We start from the raw sequence: 20478 nt of genomic DNA on the forward strand, positions 1-20478 counted from the left end.
CTTGGATCAAAGAACACCGCATAAAATTGTATCACTACGACTATGATTTCAATGGAACATATTGAACTAATCAGATTTTTCAGATTATGGAACACTATTCCAATTAGATTGTGTTTCCTTCAACTAATCAAAATTGTTTCACTACAACTATTTGAAGCCAACCAACTATGATTCCAATGGAACATATTAAACACTAGTTGATTCTAATACGATTTTTCAGATTATGGAACACTATTCCAATCAGATTGTGCTCCCCTTCAACTAATCAAAATTGTTTCACTACAACTATTTGAAGGGAACCAACTATGATTCCAATGGAACATATTAAACACTAGTTGATTCTAATACGATTTTTCAGATTATAGAACACTATTTCAATTAGATTGTGCTCCCCTTCAACTAATCAAAATTGTTTCACTACAACTATTTGAAGGGAACCAACTATGATTGAAACAAATAAACTTACAATGTCATTATCTTGGATCAAAGAAAGCCTCAAAACTTACCTCGCCCATTGGAAGATCAAGACATGGCGTGCGAAGCATAGTTGGATGACGGCAACACCGCGTTGATCGGCCGTGTACTCCAGATCAAGCCCCAAGAACTTCTCATGATCCGCTGCGTGGTCAAACCATTTTTCCTTCAACTGTTGAAGAAAAAACGGCACCTCGTTGCTCAGGTTCGTGTACACGACATCGAGCATCGTCGTGCCATGTGCGAGCACCTTACGAAAGCTAGTTGGCATGGTGGAAGAAGAGAAGGGAAGAAGAGAGGAGAAGAACAGAGAGGGCGACGCGAGAGAGAAGAAGAACAGAGAAATGGCGACTGCACGCTTCGGTTCGTGCTTTTCATCGCCCGAAACGACGCGGGATGCAAACCGTTTGGGTCTTTTGTCCCGGGTTGAGCCACCAACCAGGACTAAAGAGGTATACCAACCGTCGCCACCACTACGGCAAGCCACGTGTTAGTCCTTTAGTCCCGGGTTGAGCCACCAACCGGGACTAAAGGGGGATACGAACGGTTGCCACCACCACTGCCCGCCGCGTAGCCCTTTAGTCCCGGTTTGGAACATGAACCGGGACTAAAGGCTCTTTACGGGCCGGGACTAAAGCCTCGAGGGAGGCATTGAGAATTGAGGCGACGTGGCCGGGCCTTTAGTCCCGGCCCAGAGGCAGGCCGGGACTAAAGGGTCCAGGCCAAAGGCCCGTTTTCCACTAGTGAACTACTCACCCGAGACCCCGCAAAAAAAACTACTCACCTGAGATCCCGCTATGTGTTTTGGTTGGTCTAGCCTCTTTCTGCTTGCGAGAGACAGTGCAACCGGCCGACAAATACACATGGATCTGATTCTCTCTTAATTCTCCGTCGGTACTTCTGTATTGCAAATCATATACAACTCTAGTAATGTAATACTCCCTCCGTCTCAAAATGCTTGTCTTAGATTTGTTTAAATACGGATGTATCTAGTTGTGTTTTAGTGTTAGATACATCTATATCTAGACAAATGTAAGACCAGAATTTTAGGACGGAGGGAGTACTAGGGCTACACTTCGGACTAATAAACATTATTGTGTTATATCACCTCAACATGAGCGGTAGGGGCAGAGGGCAGAAGTTTCTTCCTTTACTCCCATGCATATAAAGTACCGTTGATATCCGATTTGGTAGGAATGTGCTGGAGGGACGCAGAGACCGTTGATATCCGATTTGGTTGTTCCCACCCCTTAAAGACTCTCACACTTCCAATTCCTTTTTTATAAATGTTTCAAAAACTATTATTCTTTTATTAATGTTCACAACACGTGTGTTTACAATCACTCATATTTTCAAATCCAAATACAAAATACATATGGAGATTTATTTCGAGCTCTCTTCAGTTCTTGACGGAACTTGCACATTCGTGGAACTTATTTATTTTAATAAAATGGTTGCATGCATCATCATGATGCAGAGGTCGGGGGTGATCCTTCTTTTCAAAAAAATACATATGGACATTTATGTGCATTTTTAATTTGGATTTGATTTTTTTAGAAATTACACACACATGTCTTGTGAACAATTTAGAAAATATGATATTTTTAAATCATTTAAATCTGTATTTTGAAAGATGGGAGCACATGATGAGTTTTTTTGTTGGAAGTGGCAGTAGAAATTTCCTAGCTACTGCCCTGGGCGTGAAAACAAAGCTCTCTTTTCCACTAACACATTCCACAAGGATTTTATCAGACGTAAACCCACTTGTATTAGTTGCTGTGAAGGAATGTGCCATGGAGGGATCGATCGCCATATAGTGTCAAGAATCGCTGCAAAATGACATTTAGAAGGCTTCAGATGATCAAGAGCTTCAGCTCGGAAGGTAAACCTTCAATATGTGTGATACCTTTTCTGTTCTAGATTGAGACGATGATCATTCAGGCCATTTGCTTGACAATGGCCCACGACAGCTTTTTTGAGAGGTGTGGTTAGCACCTCCCAGAGCTCACTAACATAGTGAAAGATTCCAAATATAGCTTTCATGGTAAATTTGGTGGAAGCCCCATTATTGAGTTGACCATGACCCACGGCAGCTTTTGTGGAAGCCTCATGACTGACTTGACAAAAGTCCATGGCCACTTAGTGGAAGCCTGATGACTGACTTGGACACTTGGTGGAAAGCATCATTGCAAGTCCTCCTTGGTGTGCTGGAGTGCTTGTAATCCCTGCCGACTAGCACATCGTTTTCCTGAAATAGCGCCAGCCTTGTATTATACGGAGAGATAGCACTCCCAATCAGAATCCTGCTCGGAATTGGTTCACTGCTGTCCTAATCCGAATTTAATTGGTCCCAAATGGATCTTAGTGACAGTTCAGCTCAACAACCTGTTTCCATCTATATATACATGCTCTTCTTCCTATTTCGAATAGAAGAGCAGATCACATCCACACTCCTCTCCATGCATCCCCTCCACATATTACTTCTTGGGATTCTCCTTCTGCCCACATCCTGCTGCTCCTCGTCTGCACCCGCAGATGATACTCTCGTGGCAGGCCGAGTGCTCACCGTCGGCGATAAGCTCGTCTCAAGAAACGGCAAGTTCGCCCTCGGCTTCTTCCAGCCAACAGCAGTAAGCACCATCAGTAAGTCGTCCCACAACAGCTGGTACCTTGGCATATGGTTCAATAAGATTCCGGTTTTCACTACCGTGTGGGTAGCTAATAGGGAGGAGCCGATCGCCCACCCCAACATTAACTCAACACAGCTCAAGATCTCGAGTGACGGCAATCTTGTCATTGTTGTAAAACATGCTGATGTTGGCACCGAATCCCTTGTTTGGTCCACTCGCATCGTCAATAGGACACAAACTAGCACCATAAACACCACCACCACTAGTGTTGCCATTCTATTGAACACAGGAAACCTTGCTGTCAAAGTCACAGATAACCCATCATCTGACTTGTGGCAGAGCTTCGACTACCCAGCAGATGTTGTGCTCCCTGGCGCCAAGCTTGGCTGGAACAAGGTTACCGGCTTGAATCGCCATATCATCTCAAAGAAGAGTCTCGTTGATATGAGTCTTGGTTTATACAGCCTTGGACTAGACACAACTGGCCTCGCCATCCTCGAGCGTCGCAAAAATCCCGCTGTAGTGTTTTGGCATTGGGCATCCTCCAAAACATTGTCAATGAGTATTATACCAGTGCTCAAGACAATTCTAGATATGGATCCACGGACAAGAGGCTTGATTAACCCAAAATATGTTGACAATGACCAAGAGGAGTACTACATGTACACTTCCCCGGATGAATCACCATCTTCCACGTTTGTTTCACTAGATATCTCTGGTCTGATAAAGGTGAATGTGTGGTCACAATTGAACCAGTCTTGGCAAACCATATATACTGAACCTACTCATCCCTGCCTTCCGCCTGCTACTTGCGGACCTTTCACAGTCTGTAGTGGCAATCCACATCCATCCTGTGACTGCATGCAGAGCTTCTCTCAAAAGTCACCGCAAGATTGGGAGTTTGAGGATCGAACAGGAGGATGCATCAGAAATACACCGTTAAACTGTACTAGTGGTAAAAACATCATGAGTTCAACAGACTTGTTCCAACCCATTTCTCAAGTTTCATTGCCCTACAACCCACAGAGCATAGATGCTGCTACTCAGAGCCAATGCGAAGAAGCTTGTCTCAAAACCTGCTCCTGCACTGCTTATTCCTACAATGCTAGCAGGTGCTCTGTATGGAATGGGGAATTGCTTAGTGTGAGTGTGGATGATGGCGTTGTTTACAATTCAAAAGATATTCTTTATCTCCGTCTTGCTGCCAAAGATTTCTTGCCAAGTTTGAGAAAAACCAAAAGAAAACCAAATGCTAGAATTGTTACTGCCGCAAGCATTTTTGGTTTTGGGTTACTCATGTTCATGATGTTTTTACTGATTTGGAGGATCAAATTCAAGTCATGTGGTTTTCTGCCAATATATCACGGCGATCGAGATAGTGCTGGTGGAATTATAGCCTTTAGATACACTGATTTAGTTCGTGCTACAAAAAACTTCTCAGAAAAGCTAGGAGGAGGGGGTTTTGGCTCGGTATACAAGGGTTTATTAAGTGACTCAAAGACTACTATAGCAGTCAAAAGGCTTGATGGTGCGCATCAAGGAGAGAAGCAGTTCAGGGCTGAGGTGAGCTCAATTGGACTGATCCAACATATCAACCTAGTCAAATTGATTGGTTTCAGCTGCGAAGGTGATCATAGGTTACTTGTGTATGAACACATGTCGAATGGGTCTCTTGATGGTCATCTATTTAAGAAGATTAATGATGCCTCTGTTGTCCTAAATTGGAACAATAGATATCAAATAGCCCTAGGGGTTGCTAAAGGATTGTCCTACTTACATCAGAGCTGTCACAAATTCATCATACATTGTGACATTAAGCCAGAAAACATATTATTGGACGCATCATTCGCTCCCAAAGTTGCGGACTTTGGGCTGGCGGCGTTTGTGGGAAGGGATTTTAGCCGAGTTTTAACTACAATCAGAGGAACTGTAGGCTACCTTGCCCCAGAGTGGCTTAGCGGAGTTGCAATCACACCGAAGATCGACGTTTACAGCTTTGGCATGGTACTATTGGAAATCATATCAGGAAAGAGGAATTCCTCACTTGAAACATCATACTATACTAGCAGCAGCAACAGTTACCATAATGTCAAATATTTCCCTCTGCAAGCCATCAGCAAGCTTCACAGTGGAGATGTAAAGAGTTTGATGGATCCACAATTACATGGCCACTTCAATTTGGAAGAGGCTGAAAGAGTTTGTAAAGTTGCGTGTTGGTGCATCCAAGATAATGAGTTTGATCGGCCCACTATGGGTGAAGTGGTCCGGGTTCTGGAGGGTCTACAGAAGATTGATATGCCCCCCATGCTAAGGCTGCTTGCAGCTCTAACAGAACACTGATGCTGAGTTCAGTGCCATAATAATAATTCATAGAGTAGTTCGCTTTGTTTGAGCATTTTCTGTGATGCTGTCATGTGGACCAGAAGGAATAAAGGAAGGTGGCAAGCTTGTGGTTTCCAAATCATGTGCCATTTACCTTTTTTAGGGTAAGCAAGCATTGTAGCAAAATATGCTGTTATTCAAAATTTTCTGTTGATGTGCCAAGTGTAAGCTGCTTATTCACTACTACATCTAGAATTTGGGTACGGTTGCAAAATTATCTAAGTAAAGAAGTTTTCACAACCACCATAAAGAAAAAAGACGATGCGTCTTCTCAGAAAACTTATAAAGGAAAGGCTGCAGTGCGCTCACAGGAATTGAAGCCACTCACCAATATCACATCACGTAAATTCCATTTCCTTTTTATATCAACAAGGCATACAGAAGATAAAGGAGTTACTACATTTCTTTAAGTCTTAATTAACATGATGATGACTCAGTTAACTCTACTTCTACTTTTCACTAGTATAATGCCCGTGCGTTGCCACGGGCCATGAATATATTTTTATCAGTTGCAACATTGTAAAATTTTCATGCATGGAAATTATAGCATGTAACAATGAGAAGTAATTGAAATCCACTTTAATGATCCAACTAATTATCTGTTACAAACTAACATCTATTTTTTACCTTGTCGTCCCAGATCTAGTAAGCGTTATAATGGAGTGTGAGCTAAAAAATGAGCTGAAACGTCTACTTTTTTTCTACATAGCAGGAAGCATGATCAAGTAGTGATGAATACAAACAAAATATGCTTTCATCGCTCATATAGATACATATTAGTTTTGGTGCAAGTAATGTTTGTGCTAGTCTTCTAGTAATTTGTATTCAACAAGTAAGTTGAATACAACTAACATTTAAAAAAAAAGAATAACAAGTTATTTGGTGAAAGAGCCTACAAAAAATTATAAAATAATGTTTAGTCCTCAATAAATGTGTAAGTGATAAACCAGTGTGTGTGTGTGTGCGCATGTATGAATGTTCATATCATCATGATATGGGCGAAGATGTTAGCAGAAGTTATATATCCCAATTCCGACTAACATGGTGCCACCAATAGGTTCATATAGCACAGTGTTTTACCGGTCTGTAGGAGGAACACCAATAACATAATTATCCTAACATACGAAGGAATAAAAGTTAAAACTGATAATATTCATAAGTGATTATCAGTAGAACAAGAACAATTATCTTATGAGAAGTTTCAGTTGCAACAAATCCAACATAACCAATTTTATGAAGAACACAAATATCTAAGCAGTCTAGGCTCATACTCAAAATATGGTATCCTATTCTAAAAATGTAGTTACAAATATATGAAAACTGGTCATGTGACATACAAATATTCTAACATTAACCTCCATGAAGAATGTGACTACACAATAGATATTCCTATAATTTGAAATGTTCTGAAATGGTTGTTACGGGCTATTTGTCTTATTATTTCCAACATGCGGGCTCAACACAAAAATTCCACCCTATGATGCACTCTTCTCTTTTTATGTCGAACCCTCCTCTTCCCGCTCTTTTCACCATAGCAGGACAGTTTGGGCTGCAGTCTCCTCCTATTTGTTTATGGACGTGATGCCTATATACACATGATCATTGCCGTGAATATCACATAACTATTCGTTTTTCTGTCAATTGCCAAATAGTAATTTGTTTACCCACTGTATGCTATTTTTTCATGAGAGATGACACTAAGGAAAGCTATGGCCTCTAGTTCTATTCACAACATATTGATAAAACCTTCATTACCTTGATGTTATTTCTTTGTTTTTATTTTTATCTTGCTATTTATAATTATCTACACACCTCACTTTCTTGCAAATAACAAGACAAGAGGATTGACAAACCACTTGCCCGCGTTGGGTGCAAGGTTTTTGTTCTTTTGTCTGCAGACGCTAAAGACGGTTGTGGTTGATATTTCTATTGGTTTGATAAACCTTGGTTTCGCAACTGAGGGAAATACTTACCCACTTTATGCTGCAATAACCCATTCCTATTCATGGAAAACCCGACGCAGCTCACAAGTATCACACCATGTAGGCTTTCGTCCGTTTGGTGTCCAGTCCCTTCGATGGGCTATCTTTCGCACTTACTTCCCCTGCCTAGGTGACGGGAAGCTGTCGGTTTGCCAGCTGCCCCGCACGGCACTCCCGTAGTTCCCTTTGCCCCCATTGTCTCCTATAAGCGAACGGGCGCGGGTGCACGACGCAACGTTTTTGGGGATGTCGTTTCTGCTTGTCATCGCAGCCATGACTCCCCTGCGCCCAACTGCGGTATGAATGGGGTCCCGATGCGTTTACTCCCCCGCCTGCTTCGGGTGCGAGCTCTTACAAGGCGGCACTCCTATCCCCTGATGCCCCCGCTAAGCCTCTGGGTTGCTTTCCTCCTCCCATTTCCCTCTCAAGATGTTTCCGCTGCCTTTCCCGGCGGCATTTTGTTCGTGATTTTCTTGATCCAGTGAGTTGCCGCCGCTGCCGCATTTCTGGTCATCGAGCCGGTTCCCCGCTTTGCGGCATGACCTCCCTCCAGTCCCGGTTCGCCTCCCCTAACTCTGATCCCGCCCGAGCTCACCCCCACGCCCCCCTTTCTCGCCGCCCATATATGCCCTATCCTACCACCCGTAACCGCACTACCTCGCACCTCGCCAATCTCACCATTCTTGGAGGTGGTTTGGAGATGGGGGAGTCCAGCTCCGCCATCTCCCTCCCGTCGGTGCCACCTCGCTTCCGTGACATCTCAGTAACAGCGGTGGTCTCCTCTCCTCCGTCCTCCCTGGTGGATGTGTTAGAGGGGGGCACCCTGAGCCCATCCACCCTCCCACGTACCTGCTGATCTTCGAGTTCCGGCAACAACTCGAGCGCCCGTCTCCCTCGATGACCTGGATCGTCGGGAAGGTATCATCGGGCTCGTTATGGTTTCTGTTGCCGAGGGCGCCTTGACGGTGTCATCGGGCTAACTGATGTCGTCGGGAATGTTTGCGAACTCGGTTACGGCCGAGTCACGGCGGCCGGAGTCTATTGGCGTATTCATGCCCAATGAAGACTACACGGCTGTGTTGAGGCTTGCGGTGATCACCATTGAACTGCCTAACACCTTCCTCAACGACACCGTCGCGGTCCACGCAGCGATCGTTTGCACCATCAGGCATCTCCTCCCTGAGACTGTCCCGACCTCGGTGGGTGTGATGTACCTCCGGTTCGCCTCCGCTGCCAACCACTAGAAAGCCATGGGCCATCAGCCTTTCAACCACGAGAGTGCGTGTATCGAGATCCATCGCGAGGAGGAGTTCGGCAGGTCTCTGTTGGGGAACGTCGCATGGGAAACAAAAAATTTCCTACGCGAACGAAGACCTATCATGGTGATGTCCATCTACGAGAGGGATTTCCGATCTACGTACCCTTGTAGATCGCACAGCAGAAGCGTTAAGAAACGCGGTTGATGTAGTGGAACGTCGTCACGTCCCTCGATCCGTCCCGCGAACCGTCCCACGAACCGTCCCGCGATCCGTCCCACGATCCGCTCCGATCTAGTGCCGAACGGATGGCACCTCCGCGTTCAGCACACGTACAGCTCGACGATGATCTCGGCCTTCTTGATCCATCAAGATAGACGGAGAGGTAGATGAGTTCTCCGGCAGCGTGACGGCACTCCGGAGCTTGGTGGTGATCTAATCTCAGCAGGGCTCCGCCCGAGCTCCGCAGAAACGCGATCTAGAGGTAAAACCATGGACGAATGTGGTCGGGCTGCCGTGGCAAAAGTTGTCTCAAATCAGCCCTAAAACCCTACTATATATAGGAGGGAGGGAGGGGAGGAGGAAGCCTCAAAACCTAAAGTTTTGGCCGAAATTGGAGGTGGAGGAGTCCTACTCCAATCCTACTTGGAGTAGGATTCCACCTTCCCACTTGGAAACTCTTTCCACCTTGTGTTTTTTCCTTCTCAAACCTTATGGGCCTTAGTGGGAACTTATTCCAGACCACTAAGGGATGGTTTATCTCTTCCCATAGCCCATGAGACCCCTTGGGGCGTGACACCCCTCCTGATGGTCCCCAGCACCCCTCCCGACACTCCCAATACACTACCGATGAGCCCAGAACTTTTCCGGTAATGCACGAAAACCTTCCGGTAACCAAATGAGGTCATCCTATATATCAATCTTCGTTTCCGGACCATTTCGAAAACCCTCGTGACGTCCGTGATCTCATCCGGGACTCCGAACAACATTCGGTAACCAACCATATAACTCAAATACGCATAAAACAACGTCGAACCTTAAGTGTGCAGACCCTGCGGGTTCGAGAACTATGTAGACATGACCCGAGAGACTCCTTGGTCAATATCCAATAGCAGGACCTGGATGCCCATATTGGATCCTACATATTCTACGAAGATCTTATCGTTTGAACCTCAGTGCCAAGGATTCATATAATCCCGTATGTCATTCCCTTTGTCCTTCGGTATGTTACTTGCCTGAGATTCGATCGTCAGTATCCCCATACCTATTTCAATCTTGTTTACCGACAAGTCTCTTTACTCGTTCCGTAATACAAGATCCCGCAACTTACACTAAGTCACATTGCTTGCAAGGCTTGTGTGTGATGTTGTATTACCGAGTGGGCCCCGAGATACCTCTCCGTCATACGGAGTGACAAATCCCAGTCTTGATCCATACTAACTCAACGAACACCTTCGGAGATACCTGTAGAGCATCTTTATAGTCGCCCAGTTACGTTGCGACGTTTGATACACACAAAGCATTCCTCCGGTGTCAGTGAGTGATATGATCTCATGGTCATAGGAACAAATACTTGACACGTAGAAAACAGTAGCAACAAAATGACACGATCAACATGCTACGTCTATTAGTTTGGGTCTAGTCCATCACATGATTCTCCTAATGATGTGATCCCGTTATCAAGTGACAACACTTGCCTATGGTCAGGAAACCTTGACCATCTTTGATCAACGAGCTAGTCAACTAGAGGCTTACTAGGGATAGTGTTTTGTCTATGTATCCACATATGCACTGTGTTTCCAATCAATACAATTATAGCATGGATAATAAACGATTATCATGAACAAAGAAATATAATAATAACTAATTTATTATTGCCTCTAGGGCATATTTCCAACAGTCTCCACCTGTGAGCTCTTGGCTGCCACTAGCTTCCCCTCTGAGTTTCTGAAACCCGTCGGCATTTCTGCAACCTTCTCCCCCATCGCCAAAGTCTTCGAGATCGATACTCTCGTTCTTGCTAGGCGGGAGCTGGCCACAACTCGCGTTGTGGTTCGTCTGCGTGAACCCCTCAACGTGCCATGTGACATTTGGCCTGTGGGTGGGTGTTGGGGCCCTCGGGTCATCAATGTCTGGCCGGTCAGGGGTGTGGAATGCCGCCGACTCCCACTCCAGGGTGGGAGCCTACATCCCGTTCTTCTCCGAGCTCCCCCCTCATTTCGCCCACAACTGTCCAGTCCTCAACGGGTTCCCCCTTGGACACGAACGTGGCGGCAGTGCGATCCTCTTGCGCGAACATGGGCATGGTGGCGGGCGCCAGATCGCGTCTGTTCTCCGTGTACTTGGTGACCCTCCTCTTCAGTGTGCTAACGATGGTAGGGTGCCCCTGGGCCTCCTTGCTTCGTCCCCGGAGGGCGCGGGGTCCCTGTTCTCGACGTCACCCCCGTTTTGTGATGTGGGGTATGGGAGCTCGAGTGTGTCCATTGTCGATCTTAGGGATCAAAATGGAGTGGAAACTTTCCGCTTTTATGGAGGAAAATGAAAATGGAGAGGAAATATGAAAACGTAAATGGAAATTTGTAAAATGGAAATGGAAATGGAATATTTTATGCGGAATCGGAAACAAAAACAGAACATTGTTTTCCGGTGGGACAGAGGTGGAAACGGAACTCTCCGTTTCCGCGAATATGATATTTACATTTTTTGTATAGGACTATGGGTGCTTTGTATCACAACTATCAAACAACGCACAATGACACAATGATTATAATGGTCATTTAAGGCACAACTACCACATACATACCCAACTAGACAATATACACAATTGTCCCGTACTACTACTACTATACTATGCTAAGGTGCCAACATAATCATATTATTTTTGGCCATGTTAACATTTTATTATATTTTGGGTTTTATGTTTATTTATACACGACAGGGGGTTTAAATTTCCGGACAATACCCACTTATGTTTCCGTGTCCTCTTCGTATTCTCTCTGTGTCTGTTTCCGGTAGTATATGTTTCCATATTCATTTTCCGGGTTTATGTATTCGTTTCCGCTTCTGCAAAAAATATGAAAACAAATCTGGTAGCACCCAATTTCGTTCATTTCCGCTCCGTTTTCGTCCCTAGTCGATCTGGTGGAGGACGCGTCTGCCCCGGCTATCGTAGTTGGTGGGGGCTCAGACAAGCAGCGGCAGAGCGCTCATCTCGCGCAGAAGGAGGCGTCGACCTGGATCAGTCGAGAGGCCAAAGCTATTAAGCTAAGGGCTCCCAAAGATGCGCTGACGGGGTGCTTGCCCCGCGTGATGTCTAGGGTTATGAAGGATCGTCTTCTCAACTCAGCCTGGACGTGGCGAGCGGGCTTCCTGGCCCGGTAGAAATTCCAGCCGGTCCGGTCTGCAGATTTTGGCCCGCCACTTCATCTGTCCGGTCCGGTCTTTAATCGAGACCGCTCGCAGGACCGAGGTCCCTCGCCGTCGTCAGAAGCAGTGCCGTGCCCTGTCCTCATCAGCGGCGGCGCCGTGGCTACTACTGCGGAAGGCACCAGCACGGGCAGTAGCCACCGCGGCCTGGTAGTGGTAGCCATCACGGTGGCGTCTTGTAGAGTGGAGCTGAACGACCAAGACAATACCTGATGCAGCTCGATGCACACACCACTTGCTGCAGAGAAGCCGACGGCAACCTGTTGGGGCAAGTGCTCCTTCATGCCCAGCGATGTGCTCACAGTATACCACCGCTCGTCGCCGCTGACCTGGAGGCGGGCGACCAGAACACGCGTAGGTTGTCATAGGTGACCTCGGCAGTCACAACTTGGCAGGAGCATCGTGCAAACGTCGAGAGCTCTGTTAGCAAATAAACTAGCGTGACAGGTTAAAGTTCAGGCTAGACGTAGTGTTAGGATTCAGTTTCGTCAGTCTGCAGTTTTTTCGGTATTCAGTTTCAGTCAAGCCTGAGGACGCGGTATGTGCGATCCCGAGGCCGTAGCTCGGGGCGAGCGCGCACCCCTGATCGTGGGATGGCACGATCCAGTAGAGGGGGTCGTCCTCGATCCGTTTTTCCAGTTCATCAGTGAATAATAGAGAGCAGAAAACGCAGCAGAAGTACAGCGCTGCACAAAACCACCTTGTCTCTGTTTCTCCTTGCCTGTCTTCAGAGAGTGAGAGTTCGAGAGATTGAGAGGTAGGGGGTGCTCCGGCGAGCATCTCCGGCAACACTTGGCATCAGAGCATCAGGTTGTCTTCGGGACCATGTCGTCCGGCGGCACCAACACGAACGCCCGGCGCTCGGAGACCCCTCCACGTACGAGAGCGGCGTCGCCGGCCCGGGGCAGGAGCAGGGCACGCCGCACCGGCGAGATGGTGGTGCACCAGCAGGTGATCCGGGAGACGAGCTCCGCCGGAGTCTACCCCACGCTGACGCGCACCAACTATGCAGAATGGGCTCTGCTCATGAAGGTAAACCTGCAGGCCGAGGGCTGGTGGGCCGCCGTTGAAACCGGCGACGCACCTTTTCGTGACGAGCGCAAGGCCATGGCCGCGATCTTGCGCGCCCTCCCGCCGGACATGGTGAGTCCGATCGGCGCCAAGGACAACGCCAAGGAGGCGTGGGAGGCGATCGCGTCCCAGCGCATGGGAGCCACTCGTGTGCGTGAGGCGAACGCACAGCGACTGCGGCGGGAGTTCGAGAGCATCTCGTTCCGCTCCGGCGAGACGATCGATGACTTCTCGATGCGCATCTCCACCCTCGCCGCGAACCTGCGCTCCCTCGGCGACAACGTGCAGGAGTCCAGTGTGGTCGCCAAGTTCCTGCGTGTTGTTCCTCAACAGTACGCGCAGGTCGCCATCGCGATCGAGACCCTTCTCGATGTAAGTACCCTGTCCCTGGATGAGGTTACTGGTCGTCTCCGCGTCGTGCAAGACCGGATCAGCGAGAACGCCGCCGAGTCCCAATCCGGCGGCCGCCTGCTTCTCACCAAGGAGGAGTGGGACGTACGAGAGCGTGCGGCTCAAGGGGACGGTGGATCGTCCTCCGGCGGGCGAGGAAGGCGCGGTGGCGGACGCGGCCGCGGTGGACGCCGCGGCGGCGGACGAGGAGGCCCGCAAGGCGGACGTAGTGCCGACCACGTCGACAAGAGCGGCGGAGACAAGGACACGTGCCGCTACTGCGGTTTCAAAGGGCACTGGGCCCGTGAATGCAGGAAGAAGAAGCGCGAGGAGGCTCACCTCGTGCAGGCGGACGAGGAAGCGGACCCGGCGTTCCTGCTAATGGAGATGGTGGAGATCACCACCGCAGAGGCCTCTGCGGCCACGACAGATGGCCTTGACTCCCCTGCATCAGGCCCTGTCTCCACCGCCATGGCAGGAGCTCTGGACACGGGGGAGGCAAGCGCCTCGCTCCCTGTCTTCCTTAACGAGCAGCAGGCGGAGATCACTCCCGGCGCCGTCGACGCGCCACGGGAGTCCACGTGGTTCTTGGACACGGGCGCCTCGAACCATATGACCGGGGACCGCAGCGTTTTTGCCGAGCTGGATGAGAGCGTCACCGGCACTGTGCGGTTCGGCGACGGCTCGGTGGTGCAGATCCGAGGACGCGGGACGATCGCGTTCAGGGTGAACGGCGGAGTGCAGCGCGCCCTCACCGATGTCTACTTCATCCCACGCTTGAAGAGCAGCGTGGTGAGCCTGGGGCAGCTGGACGAGCTCGGCTACGACATCCGTCTCCGTGGCGGGAACATGACGATCTTCGACCCACGCCAAAAGCTCCTGGTAAAGGTACACCGCGCATCAAATCGCTTGTACAAATTGGATATGACTCCAGTGCCTCCCGCGTGTCTGTTGATGCGCCACGATGGCGAGGGCTGGAAGTGGCATCGCCGCCTCGGTCACCTGCATTTTGAGGCGATCCAACGGATGGCGCGCGGTGGACTGGTCCGCGGCCTACCTCTCGTCGAGCACACCGGCGAGCTCTGCGAGGCGTGCCTCGCCGGGAAGCAGAGGCGTGCCCCTTTTCCCCAGAAGACCAAGTACAGAGCTGAGAGGCAGCTCGAACTCGTGCATGGTGACCTGTGTGGTCCCATCACACCGGCGACACCCAGCGGTCGGAGTTACTTCCTCCTGCTGGTCGACGATTGCAGCCGTTACATGTGGTTGGTCCTCCTCAGCTCGAAGGATGAAGCAGCGGCTGCTCTGAAGCGCTTCCAGGCTGTTGCCGAGGCGGAGGTAGGCCGCAAGCTGCGCACGCTGCGCACCGATCGCGGCGGCGAGTTCACGTCCAACGCGCTCGCCGCACACTTCGCCGACCACGGCGTTCAGCGCCACCTGACAGCGCCCTACACACCTCAACAGAATGGTGTGGTAGAGCGGCGCAATCAGACGGTGGTTGGGATGGCTCGGAGCATGATGAAGGCCAAGAACATGCCGGCGTTTTTCTGGGGGGAGGCGGTGACCACGGCGGTGTTCGTACTGAACCGCAGCTTCACTCGCAGCGTCGACGGCAAGACCCCATTTGAGGTTTGGTTTGGTAGGAAGCCTGATGTGCATTTTCTTCGTGTGTTCGGATGCATTGCTCATGTGAAAACAGCACGGCCACATCTGAAGAAACTTGAGGACCGAAGCACTCCTATGGTGTTCATCGGGTATGAACAAGGCAGCAAGGCGTACCGCGTCTACGACCCTGTGGCAAAGCGCGTCCACGTGAGCCGCGACATCGTCTTCGACGAGGAGGCCAGCTGGGACTGGAGCAAAGAGCCCGCAGGTGCATCGGCCGGCTCCTTCACTATCCAGTACCCTGTGTATGAGGAGACCGGCGACGGCGCTCCGGTGGACGCGACAAAGGCATCGAGCAGGCGAGCCGCGTCCCCAGGATCGGCTGACACGACCACTACTGGCGCTCCCGGGGGAGGCACGAGGACTCCTTCTCCAGTCACCATGGCGGGCGACGCTGGTGAGACCCCTGCCACTCCAAACGGCGGCCCGACGTTCGTGTCACCGCCAGCGGAGCGCCCCGACCTCTTCGACAACGACGACGATCCAGACGCACCCCACCGCTACCGGATGATGGACGAGATCCTCGGTACGCGCAATGGGGTGCCGCTGCAGCCAGACGAGGACCTGGAGGAGGAGGTGTTGCACCTTATGGCCGGCGAGGAGCCCGGAAACTTCGCCGAAGCGGCACCGCATGATCAGTGGCGGCGCGCCATGATGGATGAGCTCCAGGCGATCCACGACAACAACACCTGGACGCTCGTGGACCTCCCTCGAGGGGTGAAGCCCATTGGACTGAAATTGGTGTTCAGGCTCAAAAAGGACGCCGCCAGCGCCGTCGTCAAGCACAAGGCTAGGCTGGTGGCGAAAGGATACGTCCAGCGACCCGGCGTGGACTTTGAGGAAGTATTCGCGCCGGTGGCGCGGCTGGAGTCAGTGCGCATGCTCCTGGCCATTGCAGCACATCACGGGTGGGAAGTGCACCATATGGACGTGAAATCGGCGTTCTTAAACGGCGAGCTCAAGGAGGTGGTGTTCGTAGCACAGCCACCCGGCTTCGCGCGGCAAGGCGAGGAAGAAAAGGTTTACAGGCTCCAGAAGGCGCTCTACGGCCTCCGGCAAGCCCCGCGCGCGTGGAACTCCAAGCTGGACAGCAGCCTTGTATCGCTGGGTTTCACACGGAGCAGAATAGAGCATGCCGTGTACACTTGCGGTGCTGGAGCATCCCAGCTGCTCGTCGGAGTGTATGTGGATGATCTAGTCATCACCGGAGGAAATTTGCAGGAGCTGCACCGCTTCAAGGAAGAAATGAAGCGACTGTTTGAGATGAGTGACCTCGGGCTGCTGAGATACTACCTCGGCCTAGAGGTGCACCAGAGCACGCTCGGCATCACCATCAACCAAGCAGCCTATGCAGAGAAGCTGCTGGACAGGGCAGGCATGACGGGGTGCAATTCAACACACGTCCCACTTGAGCCAAACTGCAAACTGAGCAAGGCAAGCTCGGCGCCGCCGACTGATGCCACACTCTATAGGAGCATCATCGGCAGTCTCCGGTACTTGGTTCACACGCGCCCCGACATCACCTATGCGGTTGGGCTCGCAAGCCGTTTCATGGAGGCGCCGACGTCAGAGCACTTCGCCGCCGTAAGGCATATTCTCCGATACATCGCCGGGACGCGCACGCTCGGCTGCACTTATCGCCGTGGTGACCACCTGGAGCTGGAGGGATTCAGTGACTCTGACATGGCCGGCGATCTGGACGACAGGAAGAGCACATCAGGAGCAATCTTCTTCCTTGGTGGCAGTCCTATCAGTTGGCAATCACAGAAGCAGAGGGTGGTGGCTCTCTCCTCTTGCGAGGCAGAGTACATCGCTGGCTCAACCGCGGCTTGCCAAGGGATTTGGCTGGCGCGCATGCTTGCAGAGCTGCTGAACAAAGGTACGAAGGCAGTTAAGATCTTCATTGATAACAAGTCAGCTATCTCGCTTGGAAAGAATCCTGTTCTGCACGACAGGAGCAAACACATAGACCTCAGATACCACTTCATTCGAGATCACATCGAGAAGGGGACTGTGGTGGTCGAGTTCATCCGCTCCGGTGATCAGAAGGCTGACATATTGACCAAGGCTCTTGGGCGGACTCGTTTCCAGGAGTTGTGCAAGAAGATCGGCATCCTCGATGTCAGGGGGCGCACCTGAATTGGGGGTTCCAGGAGCTGCACGCACGCATTAGCATGGTTGAAGTTTGATCTCTCTGTCACGACTAGCTTAGGGGGAGATTGTTAGCAAATAAACTAGCGTGACAGGTTAAAGTTCAGGCTAGACGTAGTGTTAGGATTCAGTTTCGTCAGTCTGCAGTTTTTTCGGTATTCAGTTTCAGTCAAGCCTGAGGACGCGGTATGTGCGATCCCGAGGCCGTAGCTCGCGGCGAGCGCGCACCCCTGATCGTGGGATGGCACGATCCAGTAGAGGGGGTCGTCCTCGATCCGTTTTTCCAGTTCATCAGTGAATAATAGAGAGCAGAAAACGCAGCAGAAGTACAGCGCTGCACAAAACCACCTTGTCTCTGTTTCTCCTTGCCTGTCTTCACAGAGTGAGAGTTCGAGAGATTGAGAGGTAGGGGGTGCTCCGGCGAGCATCTCCGGCAACAAGCTCGGCGTCGGGATACCCCTCTTTCCGGCAGTCCTTGGGTGAACCACCATGTCTCCCAGCCGCTGCTAGCCGTCGCTGTAGTGCGTGCACCACAACCGCTCTGGAGTTCTCGACAAGGTGAAAAACAGAAAAGCCGTTCGCGCGACAAGGTGTTCGATCGCCGGAAAAACTTCTGTGTTTGTCTCCCTCCCCTCTGGTCGTGTCTACGACGATTACCATCCACTCGCGATTCCATTTTTGCTCTGAGTTCGCCGCCTTCCCTTCCTCCCTGAGTTCGCGCGACAGGTGGGCTCGGTCCACACGAGCCGGAAAAGCTATGTCTTGCTGCATCGCGACATTGTATCCATCTGTCCCCGTCTTTCTTTCAGCGGGTCTGAATGTTTCCTCCCTCCTTTCTTAGATACTCATGTGTTTCTGATTGTAATGGGCAGTCATCCTGTTAGAATGTTGTGCGTTCTCTCCTAGAACGTCCAATGTTTGGGCTCTGAGGATAAATGTGATGCTTTCAAACACTTGTTGTGTTCCGCGACTCCAGACCTCATTTGCATTCAGGAGACGAAGCTCTCAGAGCTTGGCAGTCGCACCGTAGTGAGGTTTCTGCCGTCTCGTCTCACGGCTTTTGAGGTTAAAATGCGGGTGGCACTCGATCGTGGCGACATTGTTATTGCTTGGGATCCCTCGTCACTCTCGCTGGTGTCGTCATTCGTCACCCGCTACTTCCTCACTGTCGTCCTCCAGTGCGCTGCGTCGGGGGTCCGGTGGTCTCTTACCAATGTCTACGCCCACTCTGATCACTCCCTGACTAACGACTTTTAGCATTGCTATGTTTAGCATTGCTACGAACAAGTGTAGAGCAACATCACCCAAAAAAACATGTGTTTCTTCTTCAATATCGACCACATGAACCTGACACGAGCTAGCTTCATCTGTCGAATCGTCTGTACACCTGGTCTAACCGTCAGGACCCCCCATCCTAGCTCGCGTTGATCGGGCGTTTTTTGACAATGGTTGGAAAGCGGAGTTCCGAGAGTCGGGTCTGTCGTAGCTCCCCCGCACCACTTCGGACCATGTCCCCCTCCTCACTGGTCACGGCCTCTACCAAAACGCCCCCTTCACACTCCTTCTTTGACCCCTCATTCCTCCCCACCACCCTTCCCGCAGTAATGCTAGACATACAAAAACTTACAAAGGTTTACTTAACCTTCCAAACTAACTCTTCTCTCCCCCCCGGTGTGGCTCGGTTCGTGCAATGGTGCGGTTGGTATCCTCGCTACTCGGAAGAAAGCTTTCAGGTTTGCCTCCAAGGTATGGAAAAGGCAACACCGGTTCATCCATACCTTTGATAATGATTGTTGTTTCTTGATTGACTTGCTTGATCTCTAGGAGGAATCGCATTCTCTCTTCACAGATGAGGCGGCTTCTTCCATCCAGAGGCAGTGCGCGCACTGGAGGCAGCGAGGAAATGTCACGCAGTCCGTGATGGCAATGCAAACATTCAGTTTTTTCACGCTTCCATGCATGTTGCTGGCCTACTTATCCAAGCTTTTGGGCCACACCACCCGGCCTGTCTGGCGCTTCAACCTGGACGCGCTGTACGTCTCCTCTAGACATGCGGATGGAGTGCAGTGCAGGTGGTGGCGCGCTTCGGGCCAGCCGAGATCAAAGCGACCGTCGACGCGCTTGACCGCTCAAGCGCCCCTGGCCCCGATGGGATTGGGCCGGCGTTCTATCAGGCCGCTTGGGGGTGGTGGGTGCGGGTTTCCTCCGCTGTGGTGTGACTGGGTGGACCTCATCCTCAACTCGTCCTGCTCAATGGTGTGCCGGGGCGTTGGTTCAACGTCAAACGTGGGCTGCGTCATTGGGATCCCAGCTCCCCCTAACTGTTCCTCACTGTCGCCGACGTTATCCAACAGCTCATCCATCAGGACGAGGTGATGCGTCACCCTCTGCTTTCGGAAGCCCCGACGGTGGTTCTCCAGCACACGGACGACGCTTTCATTTTCATGCGGGCGTGCGTCGATGGCGCGGCCCGTCTTCGTATGATCCTGGGCCTGTTCGCGGAGGCCACGGGGCTGGTGATCAACTTCATCAAAAACACCCTCGTCCCCGTGCATGTCAAGCCTGTGGTCCGGCGGCGGATTGTTGAGGCGCTGGGGTGCACGCGGGGTGTTTTCCCTCAGTCATACCTCGGGCTACCACTGTCATGGGAGAAGCTTCAGTTCGCCGATTTCCTGCCCATGATTGCGAAGGTGGACAAATACCTTGCAGGTTGGGCGGCGCGTCTCTTGACTCCGGCGAGGCGTCTCGTCCTCATCAACATCGTCCTTGACGCCTGGGGGTCGTCTCGTCCTCCGGCAAGCTATGCATATGTGACATGGGGGTCGTGCGGCCCGTCGCGCGTGAAGTTCTTCTGCTGGCTCCTGGTCTAGAGCCGCATCCACACCCGCGACATGCTGGCGCGGAAGCGCATCCTGGACGTCGAGGATCGATGTCAGGTGCCCGTTGTGCCGGGCTCCCTTGGAAACGGCGGATCATATGTTGTTTGGCTGCCCCTTTGTGATGCGCTTCTGGGGTAGCGTGAACGTAGACATTGATGGTGTCTCTGTCGGGGAC

At 50.9% G+C, this 20478-nt stretch overlaps 1 protein-coding gene across 1 annotated transcript; it reads left to right on the top strand.

The window, feature by feature from the left end:
• Positions 1 to 2918: 2918 nt before the first annotated feature.
• LOC123403774 (G-type lectin S-receptor-like serine/threonine-protein kinase At2g19130) lies at positions 2919 to 6198 on the top strand. The gene has a single exon (XM_045097687.1). It carries the CDS (start codon positions 2934 to 2936, stop codon positions 5442 to 5444), a length of 2511 nt encoding a protein of 836 aa, XP_044953622.1. The 5' UTR covers positions 2919 to 2933; the 3' UTR covers positions 5445 to 6198.
• Positions 6199 to 20478: the final 14280 nt, after the last annotated feature.

Source organism: Hordeum vulgare, chromosome 1H (genome assembly GCF_904849725.1).
Source record: "Hordeum vulgare subsp. vulgare chromosome 1H, MorexV3_pseudomolecules_assembly, whole genome shotgun sequence".
Lineage (NCBI taxonomy): Eukaryota > Viridiplantae > Streptophyta > Magnoliopsida > Poales > Poaceae > Hordeum > Hordeum vulgare.